The 27,187-nt window shown below is 33.8% G+C and overlaps 1 protein-coding gene across 1 annotated transcript in view; it reads right to left on the bottom strand.

Moving 5' to 3' along the window:
- LOC126739598 (two pore potassium channel protein sup-9) overlaps positions 1–26,980 on the bottom strand; it is a 40,380-nt gene extending 13,400 nt beyond the window's left edge. Inside the window, exons 1-4 of the mRNA XM_050445358.1 lie at positions 26,782–26,980; positions 17,311–17,638; positions 9,326–9,482; positions 4,152–4,277 (exon numbers count right to left, since the gene is read on the bottom strand). Of these exons, the coding sequence (XP_050301315.1) occupies positions 4,152–4,277; positions 9,326–9,482; positions 17,311–17,437 (410 nt within the window). The 5' untranslated portion in view covers positions 17,438–17,638; positions 26,782–26,980. The remainder of the gene's footprint in view (positions 1–4,151; positions 4,278–9,325; positions 9,483–17,310; positions 17,639–26,781) is intronic.
- Between the last annotated feature and the right edge of the window lie 207 nt (positions 26,981–27,187).

Here is a 27,187-nt window from a genome sequence, read left to right as displayed (position 1 = left end):
TATTTTTCTATCTTGTACTACTTCAGGATACCTTTCAAAAAGGTTATTATCGATTTGACTCTAAAATGAACAGAAAACCTATTTATTTGCATTTATCGATTTTCGAACAAAATCGGGCCCAAAATGAAAATTTTTTCAAAACATGCTCCAAATTCAAAATTTCTTTTTTTTGGCTAAAGACCACTCAAAAAGTAATAAAAAAGCTTTATGACAAAATTTTTCAAAATCTATAATAATGCCACAATATTACGAGAGAACATAAGTTTCCTTTAAAGCCTATGTATTCGAACCGATGATTTCTTAATTTTATTTTTAAAGGCAAATTTAAGAAATAATTTAACAAAATAAGATAAAAGGAATAGGGTAATACAAAATATTATCTACAAATATATACATATCATCTAATAGCCAATTTCAATCAAATAGGAAATTTTGATAGTCACGTGACCCTAGAACTCAATATTTTAAAATTTTGTAAAAAATCAACAATTGCATCTTAAATAAACCCCAAATTCCAAATTTGAACCCAATCGGATCAATAGCAAAAAAGTTATGGAAGTCACGTGACTTTAAAATTCAATATGTCAAATTTCTGTCAAAATGTATTACTGGCATCCTAAATAAAGCCCAAATACTAAATTTCAACCCAATCGGATCAATAGCAAAAGAATTATGAAAGTCACGTGACTTTAAAATATAATTTGTCAATTATCTGTTAAAATTTATTAATTGTGTCCTAAATAAAGCATAAATACCAAATTTGAACCCAATCGGACTCATAGCAAAAAAGTTACAATAGTCACGTGACCCGGAAGTCAAATGTCAAATATCTGTCAAAAATTAATAATTGCATCCTAAATAAAGCCCAAATACCAAATTTGAACCCAATCAGACCAATAGCAAAAAAGTTACAATAGTCACGTGACCTGGAAGTCAAATGTCAAATATCTGTGAAAAATTCATAATTGCATCCTAAATAAACCCCAAATACAAAATTTCAATCAAATCGGACAAATAGGAAGAAAGTTAAGGTAGTCACGTGACCTTAAAACATAGTCATGTCAAATATCTGTAAAAATGTATTAATCTTATCCGAAATAGGTACTAGGTACCAAATTTCAACCAAATCGCACCAATACCAAAAAAGTTATGATACTCGACTAACCTTAAAAATCAATAATTTCAAAAAATTTTTATTTATATCCCAAAAGCAATGTTTAAGAATTGTTAACATTTATTAATAATAAACTAAGTAGTAAAAACTCACCTAATATCTAAATTTTTATTTTAAATTAAATAGATCATTACGACTGACCCGTGTATATATTCGAATAATTTTAATAAAATAATCGGGCAAATTTCATTTCGTCTCACCCCGGTATGAAACCACTGACTTTTCAAAAAAACGGCATTTTTCGAAGACGTCAAAATGTTTGCCGAATTTTCCTGGCCGCAATACACAATTTCCCCAATTGATATGCACAGATTCGGAAAGCCCATTCATTTTCTGATTCGGTGCTTCCTTTCCCTGATCGTTTCCGGTTCATTTTCATTCATAATTTTACAAAAAACCCAACCAAGTCCCGGCCACCTGTTACGAGCAAAAAATTTGTAACCACAATGCGTCAACGTATTGTTCCCACTAGCCATTTCATCAGAGTTTAGGTTGACACCTCCAATTACCTGCAAAAACGCAAAAAAATGGACTTTTTTCATAAAATCGCATTTTTCGGGTACTTGTACTATCGCTGGAACTTTGAAATTTTAGTATGTATTGTAAAACAAAATTTCGGATCCTTTAGATGTTGTTTGATCTCTTCATCATATACAGGGACGCGGCAAATGAATTAAACGCGAAAATTCGAATTGCTCAGAACCTATTAAAGTTGGAAGATTGTAATTTTACACAAGTACTGGGGTTATTAAAGTATTTAATGCCTGAGAATATAAATGGTCCAGATGCCACTACGAAAAAGTTATTAAATAAAATGTGATTTTCGGGTCTTGTATGTGATTGCTCGCCCTGTATGGTTCCCAAAAATTTCGGTTATATGGCATATGAAAGGTAAAGGATGAAGTTATTTTTTGAAAAAAAAATGTTTCCCAAAATAAGTATCGTTTGGCGGGAAATCCCAAAAAACTGAAAATGCCAGAACTCGAAAAATAAATTTTTTACAAAAAAAAGCTCCAAGTATGTCAAATCTCTTATAAAACGAAGTCTTTTCGCCGAAACACTTTTTTTATAAAAATTTTTTTTTAGCCTCTGGAGAAGTTTGAATTTTTTTTTTAGTCACTTTTGTTCGCTTATAACAACTCACCCTGTACACCGATCGGGCCCAAAAAGTATACAGACATGAATTACTATAAAGTCTTTTATGCCTAAAAATTTCAATTTTTTTGACAGCGTTAAAATTGAGATCTCGTGCAAAAATGAATTTTGACCGGTTTTTTTACGAATTTTTGACTTTGAGACAGTACCGCTCCGTTTGGTGGTACCGGAAAAAAAAATTGTTTACGGATCCATCATTCCCAATGTGTTGAGAGACCCTATGCCAAATTTCATCGTTTCGCTAACCATACAGCCAAAGATATGAATTTTTATTTCCAAAAAAACACGATTTTTCGGGCCCGACGTGGCGTGCATAATATAGTCTGCGACTATATAACAAGGTATAACTCGACCCACTATTCCACTTAAAATTCTTGAGGTTACTACCCTGCTAAGGGATAATACTCTGAAAATGTTTCCCCCTGGTAAACTAAATTGACGTGTCCGAGCATTTTCTTGTTAAAATCTGTACGAGCCCGACATGGCCGCCGTTTCGTTTTCGTTTAGCCACCCTGTATATCGGGTGTTCCAAAAAGGAGGTGCTAAACTGAAAGGAGCTGTTTGAGATATTATAGTGAACAATATCTGTCTACTATCCCTAGTCAAAAATAAGTCGTTTTGGCTTTAGTGTCCTTTAATCTGTAAATAATTTATTATAAATATCAGTAATGCAACATATTAAAAAAAATAGGAATTTATAAACATTTTTTGTTTCTCCATACTTGTCTATCAATATTGCATTCCTAAACGTTATTGGCCATTTAAGTCGAATTATCAACTTAGCTGAATCAAATTCTATTTATTTACAACAAAGTTTTGCATTTGAATCTGAAAATGGTTGATTTTACACTTGAGGAATACGCTGATATGCATCTTTTTCAGCGCTTTCCTAATCGCCGACATCCTTCGCGAAATACATTTTCTACAGTCCATCAGGAGGTTTTAAATCCTCAAAAGGTACAGGACCTTCACGATCTGCACGAACAGCTACGTTTGAGGAAGAAGTTTTGAACAGAATTGCTGAACTATCTAGCACCAGCATGCTTGCCATTGCGCCTCAAATTAATGCTGCCCACCAAACAGTGTGGCAAGCATACTGCCATAGCTATTGGACAATGCCCATGTTCTTCTAGGTCTATCAGCTAGAATGTAGATTCTAATAATAATGTGTGCCAGTTGTGGCACATTCTTCTCGAATTGCACAGGATCACCTTAACAAACAATTTCTTGAGCGATGGATCGGACTTAACTCCACTGAATTTTTTCTCTGGGGTATATATTAAGGTATGAAATTCCTGTAAACACCCAAGAAGATTTACTAGGAAAACTGATGGTCGCCTGTCATCGCAAGAGTCGCCTTTTTTTAAAGGGTTCACGACTCCATAATGCGAAGAATCGAGTGATGTAACTTGGCTGGAGTTCGTCATTTTAAAACGTTATAATAACTTTTATATTCTTGGTATGTTAATAATAAAGTACTATTGTTTTTAGATTTAGATTTGGCGAATGTGAAGCAACTTAGCTGGTACTTCGACTAAAATGGCCAATAACAAACAATTTTATATATAACATAACAATTTTTTTTATAAATTCCTATCTTTTTTTTTTTTAATATTGTGCAGTGCTGGAACTTATAATAAATGATTTACAGATAAAAGACCTTTTTAGACCTGGAGGTTCCTATACAAATATTGTTCACTCTAATGTCCCAAACAACCCCCTTAAGTTTGGCAACATCTTTTTTTAAAACACCCGGTATATTGGAGTTTATCAGTACATACTAATTATGGTATTAAATTAACCGGTCGATATATTCGTTTACCTGCTCAGTTTATTAACCCGTTCGCCGATACTCTGGAACATGACCAGTCCCAAGGGGATTCCGATCATCGCGTACATCATGGTGAACATTTTGCCCGCGATGGTGCTCGGGGTTGAATGCCCATAACTGAAAATGTGATTAATTTAAATTGAAATAATGAGATTCAAGCTAAATTTCTGTGAATCTAGGACCACATGTTGAAAGGTCATCACAAAGTCATACTTGGTCATGGAACGCCGTATCTAAGTTGTTTTTGTCTATTTTGGGATTACATTACGAAAACAATGGTTTTTATAATAATTTTTTAAGGTCCATGGTGCAACACACTTTCCTTATAAAAAATATGTTTTTAAAGAAATAATATTGAAAAATTCAACCTTAATTACGAGATTTTTGTAGGAAAATGGCATCAGAACTTTAAAATTCTAAATGATTTAAAAAAAAATATGTATTGTGAAAAATGAATGTTGACCATGCATATTGACAAATTTTAAAGTTAAACCACGATTCTGTTAATAAATTCGTAATTGTAGAAATAACGTTTGTACTACGAACCTTGAAACCCCATTTTTTAAGATTAAAATTGTATCAGAATAATTTCCTTATTACACATTTATTAAGTGCAAAATGTTTTTTTTGAAGCGTCATGAACTCACTGATTTAAGTATTCAATACTGTTTTAAATATTTATTATAATAATTACGGTTTTTGTCATTATTTTTTAATGTACATAGTATCCAGCATAAAAAGAAAAAAAACTTTAAAGCCACTTAAATCTGATAACACTATTAAAATACTTCCAGCCGATAAGCTAATGCTACTGTTCTTTTAAATATTAACACTTATGAAAATAAATTAAATTTATTAATTAATGATGGTAATTATTCTAAATTATCTAAAGATCCTACAAAAAAAATTGAAAGGCAAATTGCTAATTTACTTAAAAGGCATAAAAATCAATTTTCTAATATTGATAGATTTAAATGCATGCATAATATCTTAACTCCATACACTGATAATTCCGATTCTTACTTAAAAAAAAACACTTTTTAGAAAAACTTTCTACAATTTCTTTTAACCCTCATGATCTATTGGTAAGTTTTGATGTTGTAAGTTTTTTTAGTAATGTTCCTGTTGACAAAACTTTATATATTATGAAAAATAAATTAGAAAATGATAATAATTCAGCAGAACATAGAACACTAAGCGTTAGTACAATTTTAGAACTTTTAACCTATTGTGTAAAAACTACTTATTTCCAATACAATAATAAATTTTATCAACAAAACTTTGGTATGGCTATGGATTTCCTCTTCTTTCACCAATTTTAAGTAATACATTTATGGAAAATTTTGAATCTGAAATTATTAATGCATTTGATAAAAAAAACCCAAAATATGGTGGCGATATATTGATGATATTTTTTCAATATATCTCTAAAATCAAAAGCAAGCGTTCAAACAGCGCGCTTGTTGCTGCTTTAAGATGCGATGCGATGCAACGCGATCTCGCGCGTCTGTTTGATTTTCAAGCAAGTTTGATTTTAATCGCTTGGGTCCTCGCGCTGCTAGTTATTGTCTAGTTATATTTGTCCGTATTTCTTGTGGTATGGATGCAGAAAAATTAATAAATGCAGTTCTAGTGCGTCTTCCTCTATGGGATCAACAAAACAAAGGCCATCGAGATCGGGACAAAGTTGAGAAATTATGGCAGGAGGTAGCTGCAGAACTAAACGTTTCAAGTAAGTTAAACATGGTGTTTACATACTAGTTTATTTTATATTAAAAAAATTTTTTTTTTTATTTACGAGAAATATAATAACAATTATATTAGTGGTTTACTAAATACGATTTCAAAATATCTCTTAATTCATATGCTTGTTTAGACGCTCTGTTGTTTACACGTGAGGCAGGCTGGCTGATCATGTCACTGCAAGTTTGTTCGTGATTGTTTATGATTCATGGATTCCTTCTCGGTATATTATAATATTGTGTAGCAAACCAGCGCATTTAATTATGATTTCTGCTACGGAAGAGTCGGTCTCTATGGCTTTCGTTAATATTCTCCACCTAGCCACTAGAATACCAAATGCACATTCCACACACCTCCGAGCTCTGCATAGCCTACGGTTGAAATTCTCATTTTCATCTGTGAGTTGCCTTCGAGGAAATGGTCGTATTAGGAAATGTGTCAACGGATATGCTTCATCTCCAATCAAATAGAACGGGAATTCTATGTCGGAATCATTAACTTTTCATTTTTTAACAATGTTTGTGACGACTGAAAGATTCCTCCATCGCTTTGTTTTCCATATGCACCCACTTCTATGGTCAGAAATTTGTAGTTGGCGTCAGCCACAGCTTGTAAAACGATGGAAAAATATTGTTTATAATTGTAAAACATTGTTCCTGAATTCGCCGGACATTTAATTCGTACATGTTTACCATCAATTGAGCCGACGCAATGAGACAAATTCCATTTATTCCAATAGTCAGAGGCGGAACGACTAAAAATTTCTTTCGTCGGGACCGGCAAATATGTAGCAACATAAACTTTTCATATTGCTTCGCATGTTTGTTTAACTATCTTTGCCACAGTTGAAACGCCAAGGCGAAAAGAGAATGCTAGGCTTCTATAAGAGGCACCTGTCGCCAGAAACCTGGAAAAAGCTAGCATTCTCTTTTCGCCTTGGCGTTTCAAGCGTTTTTGTCTCATTGCGTCGGCTCAATTGATGGTAAACATGTACAAATTAAATGTCCGGCGAATTCATGAACAATTTTTTACAATTATAAACAATATTTTTCCATCGTTTTACAAGCTGTGGCTGACGCCAACTACAAATTTCTGACCATATAAGTGGTCGCATATATGGAAAACAAAGCGACGGAGGAATCTTTAATGGAAAATATGTTAAGAGATATGTCAACATTCTACCCTTAATTTTTAACTAATAATTGATTCATAAAAACAAGATTACTTTTTGAAAACATACAATTTTATTATTTTTTTTTAGAAGAAGCTACTAAAAAAAGATGGAAATCTTTACGAGATGTCTTCAGAAATGAGCTGAAGAAGTTGTCGAAACCTAAATCTGGAGACGAAACTCGTTCAAACTTTAGTTCAAACTGGACTTACTTTAAGATTTTATGGTTCCTTAAGGATCAAATGACTCCGAGACAGCTAATTGGCAACTTACCCACTGACGATAACCAAAGCCACCTAAACGAAGATGTATCCAATGATCATTTATTTCCTGATGACATCGACGATGAGACATCTATGTTACTTCGGATAAAAGAATTGAATCAGAACAACTATTATCTGATCACAACAACCAAACTATTGCAACTATTAGCTCAGATAAAAATGTACGTCAAGTGCCAACTGACTGTGGGCATCCGCCAAAACGTCCTGCAAAAAGAGCAGCTAAAAGAAAAGAAGACTTTGATATTGAAGAATTTTTGAAATTAGAGCAACAAAAAATTGACGTTCTTAAAGCAAATAATTTCGTTTTATCGACACAATCTCACATTAATCAGGATGATGACTATCACTTTTTTATGAGTTTCCATACACCGCTAAAAAAAATGCGTTTTGAAACAAAGATGTGGTTTCGTCTCAAGATGCAGGAACTGTTTTACCAAGCCACAGTGAACGAGCACCATGTTGAAAATATAAGTTTTGCCTATAATATGCCAACTCATCAGCCTCAAATGACACACACTTTTGTGGCAATACCATTGGCTTCACCCGCTTATTCCACAGAAACAAATAGTTCTTACACAATTCTCCCCTGGAGAAAAAAGACATATTTTATACGTTTACATTTCTATTTGTTTATTTTTCTAAAATAACTGTAACGAATTTGAAATAAAATATTTAAGTACTCACATATATCTAAGCATTTTTTTCTTACCTTAACGTTACGGCAAGGCGTTCTTTAACGCTGATTGGAACCTCCAGTTTGTTGTCACTTTTTCCACTAATGGTGTTATACCATTTTCAATAAGTATGAATGTTTCCAAAGACATTCGGAAATATTCTCGAAATTTGTCAGGATATAGGGTTAATTCGGAGAACAAAATGATGAAATTCTCCGTAGGTTAATGGTTCACGATAAATTTCATGTACCCATTTCTTTTTTTTACTTTTCATTTTTTTTATATACATATATCGTAAAAATTAATTTTCTAATAATAATAATCCATGATAGCTGGAACTGACACAGTCAGAGGATTGAAAGTTACTACGCTTTTGTTTATCGCCTTCTATTAAAACACAACCAAAATATAACAAGTAATCAAAAGCATAGCATCGCATAGCGTCGTATCTCGTCTGCTTAATCGCGTCCTGTGTGCACGTACACTTACTCTTAAAAAGAAGGCTGATGGCCAGCTTCCTTTTCTTGATATTTTAACGTAAACCAACTCATACTAATAGATATCTTAATTTTAATTCTAATCATCCAATAATGGTAAAAAGAGGAGTGGTAAAAAGTTTATATGATCGTGTAAACATTATTTGCAATAATCAATATTTAACAACTGAAAAAGATTTTATTAAAAATATCTTAATACAAAATAATTATTCCAAAGAATTTTTGGAAAATTACTTTAAAGAGTTTGATAATCCACGTATAAAATTGAATCAACCAATTTTTACGACAAATCTTATTTTACCATTTATTCCAGGTTTTTCTGATAAGATAAAAAGAACTGCTAAAAAATTTAACTTTGAATGAAAATGAATTTAATAAAAATGTAATATATAAAATTCCTTGTACTTGTGGTAAATTTTACATAGGTGAAACCTGTAGACCATTCCAAAAATAATTAATGAACATAAATCTTACATAAAAAACAATGATTTTCAAAAATCCAAAATTACACAACATGCATAGAAACCATAGAATAAATTGGAATGCTTCTTCAATTGTAGCAAAGGAACCAATTTAAAAATTACGTAAACTAAAGGAAAGTGCATTTATAATTTTAAATGAAAATAAATGCTTAGCTACTTCGGTTGATTTTAATAACACATGGATTCCTTTGCTAAAAAAAAGGTAGAACAGGGTATTCTTAAAAAAGACAAACATTGACAGTTTTTCCTTTCTTGTCGACCTTTTTATTTCGTCAAAATTGATATACGAGCGAATCTTTACTTCTAGAACTCACCCAATAGTAGTCAAGACCGTGGTGGCATAGTAAAAGGCCCCGGTGAACTTCCATTGCTGTCCGGCCCTGTGCGGTTCCGATTTCATCACGATCGTTTCCATTATTCGAAAATCCTCGTCGCTTATGTTATACTTACGTCTAATTATTACTTGGATATCTGGAATGAGAAATACGCATTTAAATTTGTCGAGTCGGATATAGGACATATTAATGGCTTATTAACAGAAAAGCTTAAAGTGTTGTTTTCTTTCAGAGATTCAAAGAAAATCTATTAATCTAATGTTTATAAGATATAGATCCATAAAATCTGCTTTAAACCTTAAAATCACGAATTTTATTCCAAATATCCGGGAAGATAAACCAATCTATAATGTAAAATCTTTTACCGAATGCATTTCGCATCCTCGCCTCGCGAATATACAAGATCCATATTTCCTCATTTATATCAAAATACAATAAAAAAAAGAAATGATAGAATTCGACATAACAAAAAAAAAGCGTATCGACTGCATTGCAGATGAGTTGTTTAACATTTCGTTTCCCACACGCCCAGTTAATTTCTCTGTGAGGCATTCCGAGGAAAACAGAACTTTGGGTAGGGGTGTAAAGGCAACTTTGTATATAAATAACTTTATATACATATATATACATCTGATAAGGATCGTATATAATTTATGTATGGTACGGCCGAGGAGAGGCCCGAGCGTGAATTTTCCAAATTTTAATGGAAACTAAATATAACTTTAACTGTGGAAATCTTATCATTCATCCAGCCAGCGGGGATTTAATAAGCGGTTGTTTCCCGAGACTTTCTGGTTTAAATTTAACTCTCTGTTCTCTCTCCATTTTCAAAACAAATAAAATCCGGGTCGAGTGTCTCGCGGTTTTCTTTTGTTTTCTGGGACTTGATGGTTCACTGAGCCCGGCTTTTATATAATTTCAGTTGCTTTTACTATTTCGAGGGTTTTTCTTAGTAGTTAGTGTCTTTTACTAGGCTTATTTGCTTGAACATCGTTGGTTATCTCAGAGATTGTAAGAGAGAATATGAAAAGTACTTTGACATTTTATTAAGGTTCGTGCTAATGGATTTTCCATAATCGCCTTCCAAAGGTGAAGTTTAATTTTTTTTTACAAGAAATATTTCTCAAAATAATCAATATCTCAGGAAGTAGACGACCTAGATCTTCAGGATGTTGTCCTTCAAGAAGCTCGAGAGTATGAAAAAAACATTTAGAGAATTTGTGAATGGTGCCATTAGTGTTCTTTCGCTTTGCACAATTAAATATTATTTGCACTATGAAAAAGCCAACTTTTTTTATAGAAAATTTGCCTCAACATCGTCAATATCCCAGCCCAACCCAAACCAACAGCAACAAAAGAGAAATATGTCTGTATGGTCTTGCTGCATTCAAAAAGTCGATAATATGGGAAATCCTTGGGAATTTTGGGGATTCTGCAAGTAGATTCTCCATAACCTTCTTTTAAAGTTGAAGATGACATTTTTTTAATATCTGGCATATGCCTCAAATGCGTTAATATCTCATGAATTACAAAATTTCTGTGTATTAAAAAGATCTCGTGCCTCCAAAGAACAATACCACACTCTTACTACCAGTGCAATTAGAGCAGAAAAAAGCCTATTTGACCTACAGATTCGAGAACTGTACTAACAAAAAAGCCTGGAAAGAACTAAATAAAAATAACATTTCTCATAAAAAAAGTAACAATTGCCAATATCCTTACAAAATGTAGATGAATTAAATAAATTACCAGCATAAACAATAACAATGCAAATAATCCAAATGAGGAGTTTATCAGGTTCTTTAAAGAGCACAGAATTACATTAAACGAGTTTCAATTTAACTTAATAACACAGGATACCGTTATAAGTATCTTAAACAAGATAAAAAGTAAAGCATTTGGATCTGCTGACCATCTAAATATAAATCTTATTATGCTATGTTGCCCTGCTATTTTCGATCCACTAACTCATATTATAAATGTCTGTTTGGAAAAAAGCTATTTCCCTAATCAATTGAACGAAGCCTAAAATAAAAAATTCAACGGAATTTAATCAAATTCGTTCTATATTCATTCTTCCAGTATTCTTAAAGGTACTGGAGAATATTGTGGAAAGCCAAATATTGGAATATTTAAACCAAAATTATAGTTGTGCCACTGCTCTGTCACAAGTAACTGACGATATATTTAAGGTCCTTGACAATAATCAGGCTACAGTTGATGGTACTCCTAGAATTCACAAAGGCTTTTGACATGGTAAACCATGAAATGTTATTGGGTATATTGGAATATATCGGATTTGGTAATATATCTAATCGTAAGCAAAGGGTTTTATTTGATGGTAGAGTATCTGATGTACTTGCTGTCACATTGGGAGTGCCTCATAAGCTCCCATAAGCGGACACTAACGGTTCCGTAACTTTTGTCCGCTTATGGGAGGTGTCCGTTTAAAAGAGAGTATGTGAGTATCATGAGGAAATGAGGTAATACATAAACATGAGGAAAATGAAACAGAAACTCGCCACATTCTTAAAGTATGTATTTATGCTATATATCTATATGTATGTATACGCATACACAAACTGCTTCAATACATGGTACGAGAATTAAAAAAAAAAAAAAACATTATTCTTTAGCTTTTTGAAAAAAGTTTTTAGATGTAAAGGTAAAATTTTTTAAATGTTGAAATGCAGTGAAATCATCTTTAGCAAATTTTTTCAATATAGAAATATGATTTAGATCTTCCCCATATGAATTTATAGTTTTTGAACCTCTTAGTGAGTCCACCAGTTCCACTTCTTCTTGTGAGTCGTTTGGACTACCATATTCAAGTTGGCCTGGGCTTTCTACAATTCAAATTCGAAAAGTTGTCAATGGCATTTTGTTCTGTTGTTATGTTATTGTCTAAGGCCAGGAAATCATCTACTTTCTGGGGGTCTGCTACTCCTAAATGTTTGGCATGTCGCAGTAACCGAGCAAGTGTCGCTAAAGGCAGATCGTCTTCAGCATCGCAATAATTTTGCTCAGCAAACTCTGAGCTACATCCATTTTTTCTGAATCCAGCTTTGCCAAAACAGTTTTTAATTGTAGAGGAATTTACTTTGTCCCATGCTGTTTTTATAAAATACCAACCTTCTAACACATTAATAGACTTTGTAAGATCAGATAAGCTTTGGACATCGTCAATTTTTGTTAAAATATGTTTTAAAATCAAATCCCGTTATTAAAATTTAAAGTTCTGTATAATACCTTGATCCAAGGGCTGACAAACTGAAGTTGTGTTTGGCGGTAAAAATATAATTTTCACATTTTTCATTTTCAGATCACGAGGATGAGAGCATGCATTGTCTAAAAATAAAAGAACTTGCCTTTTTTGGATTTCCATTTTCCGGTCGAATTCCAGTAACCACTCAGACAGGATTTCTCGGGTCATCCATGCCTTTTTGTTGGATTTCCAAGTCGCTGGTAGATCTTTAATAGCAACGTTTTTTAAAGCACGGAGACCAGCCGCTTTCCCGATCACAATCAAATTGCATTTTTCACCGGCCATATTTGCACAGAATAAAATGGTTAGTCTATCTTTAGACAACTTTCCACCCACACATGTTTTTCCTTTAAGGGTCAGAGTTTTGTCGGGCAATGCGCGAAAAAAAAGTCCACTTTCATCTGCATTGTACACGTCTTCTGGTTTGTAGCCAGGCAACATGGACGGAAGTTTCTCCAAAAATTGTGACACATCAACTTAATTTACTGCAGCAGCTTCGCCAGATATGCTTTTGTAATGGCGATTTCTTTAGCTTTCATTTTCACTAACGGCCCTGAGATTGGAATGTTCTGACTAGCTTTCACAAACCACTCAAATTGTCTATAGCAAAACCTTCCTTTTTTAAAGTTACTACTGATATCTTCCTTATTTTTGGCAATTTCCGCTGCTTGCGTTTTCCCAATATTAAACCTCTTTGCCAAATGACGAACTGAAACACTTTCTCTGTCTAATACGTTAACAACTTCCATCTTTTCCTTTAACGAGAGCATCCTTTTTTTTGGTGCAATTTTACAGTTACAATAATAAAATATCTCAATCAACTACGAATTTGCCTGAACTGAAGATAAACCACAAGATTACATACTGGCTACCCAACGAAATGCTTAAATGGGGAATCACCTAATATAAATCGGGGAATTACCGAATTTTATGTATGTAGATATGTGCATTGCAATAAGCGGAACTAAAAATTGTCCGGAGTTTCGCGTCCGCTTATGGGAGATTTTTTGATTACATACAGAAAAATCTAGTGTCCGCGTCCGTTTATAAGAGCGTCCGCTTATCGGAATGCATTTAACATTGAAAATGATATGCTGAAATTCGGTTCCAGTAACTTTGTCCGGTTAAAAGAGATGTCCGCTTATAGGAGCTGTCCGCAAGGAGAGCTTTCACTGTATACCCTTTAAACATCACAAATCACTAATAATCTAACACACTGCAAACATTATTGCTATGCAGTTGACACGCAGCTTTACTTTTCGTTCAAAAGTTCTGAGGTAGTTATGCTAATCAATGTATTAATAAAGATTTCAATATGCTATATATCTTGAGGCCCAAAAGCTGCTTTTAAAAATTAACCCTACTAAATCAATTGTCATTCTTTTCTGTAGTGATAATCACCGAGCATATATCTTGGAAAATTTAAATTTGCGTTTAAACGATAATACTATATCGTTTAAAACGTCTGCTAAAAATTTAGGATAGTTTTCAGTGTGGGAGAGATCCTTTCTCTATCCTTCTGGTATTGATGTTTTTTCTTTTGCTTCAAGCTCTTCTTTACGACTTCATGTTGATTATGTGATGTAATTTATTATTAAGTCTATGTAATCTGTAGTACTTACTAGGCAATACCTAGGCTTCAACAGAATTCAGGCACTATTTTATTAAATGGTCCTGGAAGTCTGAATTAATGGCCTGTTAGTTACCATATAATTAATCAGTTTTAGCACTTATGTATAATAAATATAATATATTATGTATTATTTTGGTAACGTATTATTATTAGATTTTGCATAATCCCCGTTCAAAATTGACGATTCAATTTTTTTTATTAAAAAATGTGCCTCAAAATTATCTCTTGAACTATTAAAGATACGAATCTTCGAATAGTCTGATTTTGAGGATTATACTAGTAGTGGTTTCGTAATTGCTTTCCAAAATAGAGGATAATTTCTTTGATGTAAAATTTTTCTAAAAATCTCAGGCACTAGAAGAGGTTGAATTTTTTGAATGATGTCGTTGGATTCAGAATCTTAACAACTATAAAAAGACAATTGACAATTTGAAGATCTTGTCATTAGTTACTTTTCTTGGTTCAAAGTCGTGAATATTTCAGAAGCTACAAGAAGGACGATCTTCCGAATATTTTTAATGGACTAAAACCGTTAAATATAAAATAATAAGAAGGAAATAAACCGTTAAATTTTTAAGGATGATGCAACTAGATTTTCCACAATCGCCTTGAAAAGTTTTCCCTTTTTTGGAACAAAATTCTCGTCAAAATCTTAAAAATGACACGAGCTAAAAGCTGCTTAATAATTTTGTTGCATTTAGTGAGGTGAGAAAAATCACTGTAATTTCGAGGATGGTGTAAATAGATTTTCCATAATCGCCTTCCAGACTCGAGGATTAATTTTTTTTAAATCTAAAATTTGATTTAAAATCGTTGTTACCTTAGAACATTGAAAGAATAGAAATTAGTAAACAACAACTTTTTTGAGTTCAACATGTGCACAGGGGCAAGTTTTGTTTACAAACATATTCATCGATTCTCTGTTGTCAAGTTTACACGCATTTTCAAAAGAGCATAAAATGCTTTTTATTAGATAAGTACATTTACTCTGGTGAAGTACGTATATTCATAAACGATAATATTGTTTATAATTCAAAGCATAATCTATTTTTAAATATTTTTTGACGGCGTCACTGGTAAAGATTACTTGTATCGGTGGAATCAACAGTGCGCTCGAGCGGTGTTGCAATGTTGTTGCCTTTTTCTCTAATATACGTTATCTACATTCATTTATTTGAATGTTGACTTCTCTATTAAGTATCTTATCATATTTTATGAAAAAAAAATGCTTCATATTTTATTAAAGAGGAATGGTATTGTTTTGTGTCTGTCAAAATAAGTGACAAATTTTTATGATATTATAAAGTATGTTTTTTTGCCATTTCTACATAATCATTTGATATCATTGTATCAGAGATCTAATTCTTTCAATGTTCTAAGGTTAGTAGTCCTTAGAAACTAAACGAGAGGGTTGTACCTTCTGGATGGTGTTGGATTTCAAGCTCAAAAGTATAAAATATGAGGATCGAGCTATTACTGTTTGAACCATCGCCATTCAAAGATGACTTTGTTTGATGACTGATGACTGCAATTACAGATACACAGGTCATACCAAGACATATTGCTCCCAACCTCCGCACCTAACAAGAGAACTGACCTAGATAGTGGCAAAGTAAGCCTGGACATAATGAGGCATACCCAGAATCCGCGAAAAAATAAAACTCTATATATGCATGCCTGGCAAATTTCTTTCTTGGGTGCCAAAATACTAATGCAGCAAATATTCGTAGGCAAAGCATGAAACTAAGAGAGCAGATTGCCCACTTGCGCTTGATATATTGATCTCCGCACTTAAGACCTCAGTTTTCCGAGCCGGTATACTTCAACTATAGAAATGTTATAGACTGCGTTCACGAACTTAATAAAGTCCAGTGCAACGATATATTAGAATGGTCACCCATCAAAACACCAGCATTTTACTTCTCAAACTCAGGATGACATTGTTTGGCAGATGGAATGCTGGTGTTTTGACGGGTGACCATTCTAATATATCGTTGGATATACACTGGACTTTAAATACCTGAACTGAACTGCCAATTCAATGAAAAGTAAATGACCACTACTAGGGGGCCATTTTGCGACCAACATCGAAAGGACACAATCACGCAAAATGGCGGCCACCAGGCAGTGGTCAATTTTTGGGGTATTGTGGCCATATGTATTAGCAGTCCAGATATATTTATTAAGTTCGTTATTAAGTTACATGTCAGTATTAGGTTTGTTCTAGCATCAATTTCAAACGGTTGGAAACTATCAGAAGCATGCGCATTTTCCTGATGGAATGGATTCCAAATCGCTCGTTTGAAACTACTAGTCGAGCGTTCTAGCGAATGTAAATTTCGAATTGGAAACTGGCTGGAAACCGTCAAAAGAGTTTACGGATTTTGCTCGGATTCTCAGTTTGTGACTTGCGCAGTAGATTTAATTTTATGTTTTTTTCTTGTTTGAGGTTATCATAAATTTTGGCTGTGAATTTTCTATAAAAGGAAAAAGCTTAAAAAAGGATAGAAAATTAGTGAATAAACCATATGTAGGTACGTTATGTTCGTTCCAGTCCAATTAATAAAAGGTTAAATAAAGAATTTGTTATCATTAACGGTTAATAGAGTAATATTAATTTGATTTAAAATCAAATTTTTGTTTTTTAGTTATCTAATATCTAATCTATGATGATGTCAGACTCATCAAGTTCTGATTCGGATACGGACAACATTCTTTTTGATTCCGACTTGGTAGATGATGATGATGATGAATATGAGTTTTTCTTCCATTATGCAAAGCGGTCCAAAAATAGAGGTTATGTTGGTTTTACTGTCCCCCTTTACAAAGATACAGAACTCATTGAACATTTTAGACTTACTCGAGAATTGCTCAAAAATTTTAACAGAGTACTTTTTTAACCTCAAAATTATAAAAACAAACAACAAGCCAGAAAAACTAGCTAAACCAGAATTCTAACAAAAAACCGTTTGCTACCAGTTTGCGGATTGAACATGCGCACTAAAGCAGTACAATAAACTGGTGTTAAACCATCCAAAACTATACGCTAGAACAAACTTATTATACCTTGAAGGACAATTTTCCGTTTGGCCTCGGTCTCGGACTCGAGGGCGTCGAAGAAGGCGGCCCCGGTGAGCAGATACGTGAAGGTGCACACAATCAGCGAGAGGGTGCGGACGTTTTGCTTCTTCATTCTTTAGGGCGCCGCATCCTGCTGAGCCGGCCCGGGGGATGCCGGGGGGTCGGGGATCCGCCCCGCCGGCCCTTCTATCTTCTTCTGGTTTTTCCCGCGGATGATGTACCTGGTGCCATTACCGTCGCCTCTACTACCTCACGCCGCAGTCTTCTTACTTGTGTGGTTGCAGCGCACCTCCACATGCTCCGATATCCTTAACTACAACATAAAACGTTTCGTTATTTATTTTATTTACACCGCTCCACAGAAAAAGTCCAATGATTCAATGGGACAAAAAAAAATACAACACTAAACCAACTACATCTACAATATACAATAATATATTAAGAAAAGTTGCCTACAATAATATAGGAAAAAATATATTTTATGGCTACTATCTATTTAATTCAATCCAATTCATTTGTTGGTCCAAAATAGTTATTTATGTAACAAGTGTGTGAAATGATCCTTTTTTGATGAATGAATAAAAAAAGGGGATTTTACACACGTGTAAGATACAAATTTTTTTCTACTACCGAAGAAAACATCAAATTACTTTTGTACTTAATGTACTGTACTTAATTATTTTTTTACACGCACTAGTGCGTAAAAGTGAAACTTTACACACCCTGGAAAGTGTGTAAAGTGAGCACTTTACGCACGGTAGTAGAAAATAGTTAATTATGTAACAAGTGTGTAAAATGAGCCTTTTTTGATGTATGGGAAACTTGCGACAATTCCCATGAATAAAAAAGGGGATTTACACACGCGTAACATACAACATTTTTTCTACTACCGAAGAAAACATAAAGTAAAAAATAGCTTTATTGTTACGTAACATAATCTGTTGTTAACAAAGCATTATATAAAACCTTAAAGATAGTTGACATAATATTTTACAAAAATATAAAAATTTTAACAATTCTTACATACATAGAATATAGAACACAACCAATGAAAAGGTAGTAAGAAGTCACATCACGCTACGCAAAACTCTTTTCACTATCAAAAAGTTGTATTTAAAAACTCGTCTAGAGAATAAAATGCTTTGGCAAGTAAAAGTTTCTTTATATTTTTCCTAAAACGTTTTTCACAATTTATTAGCCTTATATAAGGGGGTAGGTGATTAAAAAGCTATAAGCAATAGAAGGCTTAATCTGTATGCTGCCAAGCTGACAAATAAGCATAAAATTAGTGATTTAACATTGTTATTCCGCTCATTTAGAAATTTAATTTGGAAAAAAATGTTTGTTTAACATGTAACCTATTTATTTATACAATATGTGACGTAAGCCTTTTTTTTTTTCGATGTCTTTTACTGTCCTCTCTCTCTTTCTCCCTCTTTATTTTGTAAATATATTCTCATATATATAATTATAAAAAAATAAATAAATAAACATTTTACTTCGTGGCTTCAACAGCCCCTACGTAATTGTTAGGATGCTGAAAATTAGGCCAATTATTCCATTATTATTATTTCTTTTACAGTAATGTAAATATTGAATTGTTAATTGTATTAGGAATTAATAAACGTTATTATTATTATTAGATAGACACTTTCTCTAAGATTTTTTGTTTTAGCTTTTTTAATTTTTTTATCAATAAAGTTTGGGTTATAACCATTATTGTAAGCTAGATAATTTTTACTTCTGTATTAAAATTGCAAGTTACATATTCTCATTTTTAAAAACATTACATTTTTTGGTGCTATGGCCGTTAAATTACCGATGGGATCCGCGTAGAGCTTGAAAAATTGTCAATATTTTAGTATGGAAATGTTCCATATGTTAAGAAGTATAAGCGATTCCACCGTTGATTAAAAGAGTTCTCAAACTCTTTCAGTCAATGATTCCACAGGCTACAAGCCCAAAAAAGTATCCACAGAGTTATCCTAACTAACTTAAATATATTATTTTATTAAGAATAATATAAAGACTAAAAAGTACATAAATTAAAATAATTTGAATATAAAACTATGTACTAAGTGACATGTTAAAAATGTCTAATGAACGGCAGTACAAATTATACCTTTTTGTTATTCTACATAATAGAGAGTTCTGATCATGATTTGTTTTCTTGAATGGAATAAAAAATAGTTCGCTCGATCTGATGTTGACTTGAGGAATGTTAAATTTAAAAAGTGACAAAATAGTAGGAGTGTTCAGCTGACAATTCATTACTTTATATAAAAACGAAACATCAGTTATCAAACGTCTGTCGAGAAGTGAAATCACACCAAAATGCTCTCGAATTGAATTGCCATCTTGATATCAACCGAAGCCGGTTTTAAAAGAAAGAAATCTTATAAAAATTTGTTTTGGATGCTCTCCAATCGATCAATGTAAATTCCATACCTAGGGTTCCATATAATGCTTCCAAAGTTCAATTTGCCAAGAATAAATGTATTAAATAAACATGTGATAGCTCGAGAACTAGAAAACATTTCACATTTACGAAAAATATAACCCAACAATCTAGAAGATTCTGTTACGATAAGAATATGAATGTCAAACATCAGTTTAGAGTCCAATATAATTCGCAAATCGCGTACGTAGTTCACTTTAGGTAAGCAAATATCATTAAGTTTATATTAATAATTTATTTTATTTTTATTTCTTGAAAAGGTTATACATATAGACATTTTTTCATGTTAAGAAAGAGACTATTTTTATCACAGTAGGCTCGTAGTCGATCCAGATCACTTTGGATTTTAAGGCAGTCAGCGAATATCGTACGGTAGATTTTAAGATCATCGGCATATAATAGAAATTTAGTGTAACGTAAACAAGATTTTATATTATTAATGTATATAATAAAAAAAGGAGTCCTGTGAAACACCAGATGCTGGAATGAAAGACTCCTTGAAGTGAGTCGTACATGGATCTTTTTTTAATATAAGATTCCACCCATCTCAAGACGCTGCCACCCACACCGATATGTCTGCGAGTCGAGCCAGGAGAATATTATGGCTAATCTTGTCAAATGCTCTACTGAAGTCAGTGTAGATGGCATTGACCTGAGACCAGTTATCCATATTATGCCTATAAAGATACTCTGTCAAAACAAAAAGATTAGTTTTCCATTGCGCTGGGAATTCCCCTTCATTTAATGAAAGATTTTAAATATGTGTAAGAGGATCAGCTATTAAACTTGCAGTATTTTTTAGAAAAATGGGAGCAATGTTATCGGGACCTGCACCTTTTTTGACATTTTCAAGAGCTTGGCATGACAAGGTTTCCAGAGCATTTAGAACCTGGTAACTTGACAGAGTTAGAACATTAAGATCGATATTATTATTCAACCAAGCAACTTTCTTAAAGTCAAAATGATGGCCTTCCAATTCGAAAACACTTACACACAAATTAGTTATGTCTTTACCTGTGCTAGCTCTCTCGTTTTTCCAGAAAATTTCATTAGGTATTAAACTCACACATTGTTTTTTAATTGAAGCAAAACTTCAAAAGCGATTAACATTACTAGGTAAATCTCCTTCTATAGTTTGTATGTAATTTTTAAAATCAGATTCTATCATTTTTTTTATTGTATTCTTAGTTGTTTAAACAAACCATAATCATGAGGAGTTTTGTATATACGCCATTATTTATGAACTTTGTTTTTTTCTTTAATTAATCTTATAGTATTAGAACGAAAAAATGTAGGAAAATACTTATTTTTTGAATATGTAGGTACACATTTTTTTATTAGATCATAAATGACAAGGTAAAATTCATCAATACAGCTTTGTAAAGATTTGCCTTTAAACCTTGTTTGCCAGTTCACTTCAGACAATTGACGTAAGTAATATCCACAAACCATATTAATAATGCTGATTAGTGCTGATACACCATAATTCCCTATATAAATAGAAAAAAGTATTATTAATAATTAACGGTATGGGGAAAAAGCCAACTTACTGGGTAAACTCTTCGCGTCCAATTCTACTCTGCACTCGGCAAAACTCCGCCATATTTGCCAAGGGTGAATTCATCGATGGCAGAAATTTCGTTTCCCCAACGAATTATAAATAAAATTCTTAAAAGCGTAGACACCAACAAAGCATCTGGACCCGATGGAATTCCAGCCCTAATACTAAAACGTTGTGCAGACGAATTGGCTCCTCCCTTATGTAGACTGTTCACGGCATCGTATAAGCAAGGCCAATTTCCAACAAGCTGGAAAACTGCTCGAGTGCAAGCTGTACCCAAAAAGGGTAAGAAGACGATGCCCTCCAATTACCGCGCGATTGCACTAGTTCCAGTAATATCGAAGATTATGGAGAAAGCAGTCAACCAACAACTGTTAAGATATCTGGAATCATCTGGACTAATCAGCGATCATCAATATGGCTTCCGAAAGCTTAGATCCACCGGCGATCTTCTGGCTTACGTCACACACTTGTGGACGGAGGCCTTGGAGAAGCACGGCGAGTCCCGCTCAGTCGCTCTTGACATTTCCTAGGCATTTGACAGAGTGTGGCATGAGGGACTACTAACCAAGCTCTCCTCAATCGGCATACAAAACTCATCATTGAATTGGATCAAAAGTTTTCTTGAACAACGAACAATCCAAGTAGCCGTCGATGGATGCCTCTCCGACAAATTTAACATTAACGCTGGAGTCCCTCAAGGATGCATTCTATCCCCCACCCTTTTCTTGATATATATCAACGATTTGCTAGGAACCACTGTCAATCTAATCTACAGCTTTGCGGACGATAGCACACTTATTTCCACATTTAAGTCCGTCAAACCAACGACGGCCGCAAGTTCTCAGAATTTTAGGCAGCAACAAGTAGCTTCAACCAACAACGATATTAGAGCAATCTTGGAGTGGGGCAGTAACAATCTGGTCAATTTTAACGCTAAAAAAACGCAGGCTGCAGTATTTACGATGAAGACTAACCTTGGTGGCCCGGAGCTGGTTATGGCAGGGAAAACATTGCCAATGAAATCATCTTTACATCTTCTAGGAGTCGAGGTCACCAACAGTGTGTCCTGGCATGACCACGTTGCCGAGGTCGCCAGGGCGGCTTCCAAAAAACTCGGAGTGCTTTTCAAAACGAAAAAACTGTATACACCAGAACAGCTGCTGACTACTGCTCGCATGTCTGGAGCTCTGCACCCAAGCATAGTTTAAAAGGTGGCTGATCTCTGTTTATAATACCGTTATTATCACGGTAAGTGCTCCTCTGAGCTGGCAGGCCTGATTCCGCCCAGGGCCGTTCCGGCAAGAAGGACGCGTCTAGCAGTTGCGGCTCATCAACATCGAGTCCACCTGCCTACCCCAAGGACGTCGCTGTATCGGGACTCATTTATCTGGAGAACATCTTCTTTGTGGAACGGGCTTCCACCTCACATATTTCCCGACGCATACAACCTACAGCGATTCAAGATAAATGCCCACAAATATCTTCGCGCAAGCACCACTCCAAGAACATTAGATCCATGTCAAAGCTAGTTGCTATTCGGCTGCAGTTGTGTGTAACCCTTTTGTAGAAAATAAAAGTTTTTTCAAAGGAAGTTTGCCGGCCTGTGTATTTAATTGGCGCTGCGAACAGGATAGGGCAGTTCTATTCTTTATCGTTTACCGTTGAATAAAAGTGATTTTTAAGTGAAGGACCTACGAAAATCTCCGGTGTGCAGAGAAATTTGGTGGAGCCAAAAGTCCTGCCGTGCTGCTAATGACTGAAGACCGAGACCATCGACCGTGTTGCCGAGGCTTTACCTTTCGGCCATTTCCCGAGACCTGGATCTTCGAGTCGACATTTCCTGAGGCCAATCCAGAAATTTCGAAAGTACAACTTTATGGATTCCTTGATTGTACTGTAAGTAATTACTGAATTGCCATATTTTATGCTTTTATTTACTGCTATTTTATGCCTAAATCTACAAAATCATTTACCGCAACTTTAAGGAAACATAGGTTTTCTTTAGGATTAAATACTATTAAGGAAAATAGTGAAAATCAAACCTCAAGTTTAAGTGATACGAACACTTCTGATAGCTTAGAAATTTTTTTTTGTAATTTAAATTTAAACGTAGAAGAATCTCAGGAAGAGATACATTTTCAATCTATAAACATGGAAACATTCGCTTCCATACATCTCTTTTGCCAACTTTCTCAGGCTCTCAAAACCATTTAGAAAGTTTTTTAATTTCTATTGACGAATTTTATAGTTTATACCAAAGTGATAATAATGATCTGAACAAAGTAGTTTTAGCCGCTATTAAAAGTAAATTAATAGACGAGGCACGTGATTTTTTTATTGACAAGACCAGATTTAACATCCTGGCAAGAAATAAAAGATGCTTTAAGGCGAAAGTTTGGTGAACTTATCATGTGCTATTGCAACAATTGCAATGTTTGAAAATCAATAAAAACGAAAATATTATGGATTTTGTAGAAAGATTAAAAACTTTCGTCCAAAGAATCTTTGCTAAAATTCAATGCGAAGTGCCGAATTCAAAATTCAAGACTCATTTTAAATGATCAAGTTCAAAATACATCTACGAATACGACCTACGACGATAGACGATGCCCTAAAATATGTATGGTTCAATCACAAATAAATTTTACAAATTTTTCAACAACTCTTCTCATAATTTTAGACAATCCTAAAATAATGCATTTCAACCCCCAGAAACAATAGTCAGGACTCTCAACCTTAGAATTCCTCCCATGAGATTCCCAGATCAAACTCCAAAACATATGAATCAATCCATACAACCCAAACCCAATACCTCACAATTTAACAATAATTCCAGAAACTCTACAAATACCAAAAATGTATTTGCCCCTAGACAAAATAAACCCCTAGATCCACCTACCCCGATGTCTATCTCGACTGCTTCGAGAGTTCGTCAAAATCGCCCTATAGCCAAAATTTTTTCAGACAATCTGGCTGGCCCCCCTTATTTTGAGTTTGAAGAATTAACAAATGTAGAAACCTATCCCTATGTAGTACAAGGAATCACCCGAAAATCAATATGATTATTCACCGTATAATACTAATGAAACCGCACTACCTCAAGATTTTTTTACAGAAACATATTCACAATCGGAATTGATAAATGAAAACATTCCTGAGCAAATTAATTGTTACAAGGAAGAACATTTTCAAATATAAGCCATTGACCTAAATAACATAGCACAACAAATAGAATTGGCATATTTTTACCTCCCTGATATAAATTTAACTATACTCATAGACTCTGGAACTTACTATGGACTCTATTATCAACCCCCAAATTTCAAATCTTTTTAAAAATAACATATTTTACGAACCGTTTGAAATAACAGCTTGTAAAAATGTATATAAAGAGAACAAAAATTTAAATTTATGCCTATTAAAAGAACTAGGAATATTACATAATTTAAATTGGCATAAACATTTTGATGCCCTTATAGGATCAAAAGATTTAAAATGTTTAAATGATCTTATCGACTATAAGACCAAAACTCTTACGGCTCAAAATATGGAAATACCTTTTTCTTTAGCTTATAATAGGCCCTTAGAACAACCAGTAGAAAATAATTGCAATAATTATTTAACTATTCCAGTAAACTTTGAAGACCTAGAATTTAAGCAACAAAAATCTTATGTAAATTTTGTTATTTTATTTTTATTATTTTGTATTTTAGTTTTAGGAATTTATTTGTATCAAAAACGTAGGTTAGATCAATCCGTGTAAAATTGTTACAAAAACTGATCAACGAGGACGTTGAAACCTCTAAGGGTGGAGGAGTAATATCCACAAACCATACTAATACTGCTGATTAGTGCTGAGACACCATAATTCCCTATAAAAATAGAAAAAAGTATTATTAATAATTAACATTAGATCCGTGTCAAAGCTAGTTGCTGTTCGGCTAACCGTTCAATTTAATGTTAAGTTTTAATTAATCACTTATACAGTGTGTGTAACCCTTTTGTAGAAAATAAAAGTTTTTTAAAAGGAAGTTTGCCGGCCTGTGTATTTAATTCGCGTAATTTCTACGTAATCTGCTTTTTTAATTATAATAAATGTTATTATTAAAAGTTAGTTTATTCGTAAGTCGAACATCGAACAAAAATTCAATGCATGGATGAATGGGTTTATCAGGCACTAAAGAGCTTGTGCAATGAGTGACATTTGATGCAATTAATTTATTGGAATATACCAGATCTAAAATTTTATTGTCGCTGTTAAACACTGTATTAAATTGGCTCATGTTGTGATATGCCAAATTCTGGAGCAAAGCAGAATATTGTTGCTTTATATTGTAGGGGTCTAAATAAAGATAGTTTGGCATTTGAAGCCACTTGGTAGATGAAAAGTTAAAATCACCGCATATTAATACTACAGATTCATTAGGCAACCTTAGGTCTGCCAACTTTGAAGAAAACATTGCATAAACTTTCTTGTTATTGGGAGGAAGATAAATACAACAAACAAATAAAGTTCTGTTACCTTCTAGCTTGGCAGTAATCCAGACCTCCTCAGCGTCGCTATGAGGCATTAAAAATGCATTAAATTTATTTTTTATCGCGATAAGCACCCCGCCTCCATCAAGTTTTTTACTACATAATAGAGGAATTGAGCCATGTTTCTGTGATACAGATAATATCCGGACTATTTGCCAAAACGTTCTGCCTATAAAAGTATTTTAATTTGTTCGCAGCCCTTGGGCATTTTGATAAATTACGCTCAGAGCTATAGATAAAGAAGATAAGAAAAATAAACAATTCTTTAACACAAATAATAGAAAATTTTTTTTTTAAAAAAAGCACACGACATTACTTCGATATCTTCAGTACTTGAGATGGAAGAAATCCTGTATTTTTCAGTTTTCCGCACCAGAATATTTCCATTTTGAACCCAGACAAACTTATTGTTCCTCATCTTTGCTGCCTCACGAGTTTGCTTTAACAGAAGTTTGGTTTCTGGCAATAAATGTTCATTGATGTGAAATTTATTAGCCAGGTTGGGGATTTTAAATCCGTGCTGAAATTTCGCCTGTTTTCTACTGTTTTTTACAGCTTCCAAAAAACCATCCCTGATAAGCTTAGACATAAACCTAACAACGATATTTTTAGGTGGAATTTAGAGAATCAAAAAGACGGAAAACCCAGTAGAAATTTGACGATCGTGACAAAATTGAAAGTTGTCTTTGTGTTTTTTTGGAGACCACCTGCATGCTCTCCCTCTCGGGACGACCGTATTGGAATGTTTTCGCTCAAATTCACCTCCATTGCCTTAATTGATCAAAATTTATGCAATTTAGCTGTTAGTAAGCGACACTCAAAACATTAACATTCCATCTGCAGCGTCCCCGTTTTGTCAAAAACTCCTCTCGCACGTATTCAGACTGTAGATACTCACCACGTTATCGTTGCGACCACTTCATCCTCTAAGAAAACACTAAAAAACCATCCTCACCAAAAAACACTAAGCACCCATAGTGTGTTTTTACGGGATGCAATTATTCACTCTCACGTTTCTTTATTTAGTGTGTATTTATAGAGATTTCGGGCTAATTTTAGCGCTTTTCCAGTATTTCCGCGCCGACGACGACGGCGGGTTCGTTCTACTGACTCCGGTGTCGGACGATGGATTTTTCCGGATGTACACGCGGTCCAGGATCGATCGATGCTCGTCGCTCCTCCGCAGCATCAGTGACGTAACGCCAAAGAGGCGGAGGGAGGCGGTATAACTTTCGGTTGTTTTATGGATACGTTTTTGGATGGAGGAAATTTTCATTGTTGCTTTTCTTGAGAGGAAACAGTGG

The sequence above is a fragment of the Anthonomus grandis genome, chromosome 1 (genome assembly GCF_022605725.1).
Source record: "Anthonomus grandis grandis chromosome 1, icAntGran1.3, whole genome shotgun sequence".
Taxonomy (NCBI): Eukaryota; Metazoa; Arthropoda; class Insecta; order Coleoptera; family Curculionidae; genus Anthonomus; species Anthonomus grandis.
This window is presented reverse-complemented; position numbering and strand designations above follow the sequence as displayed.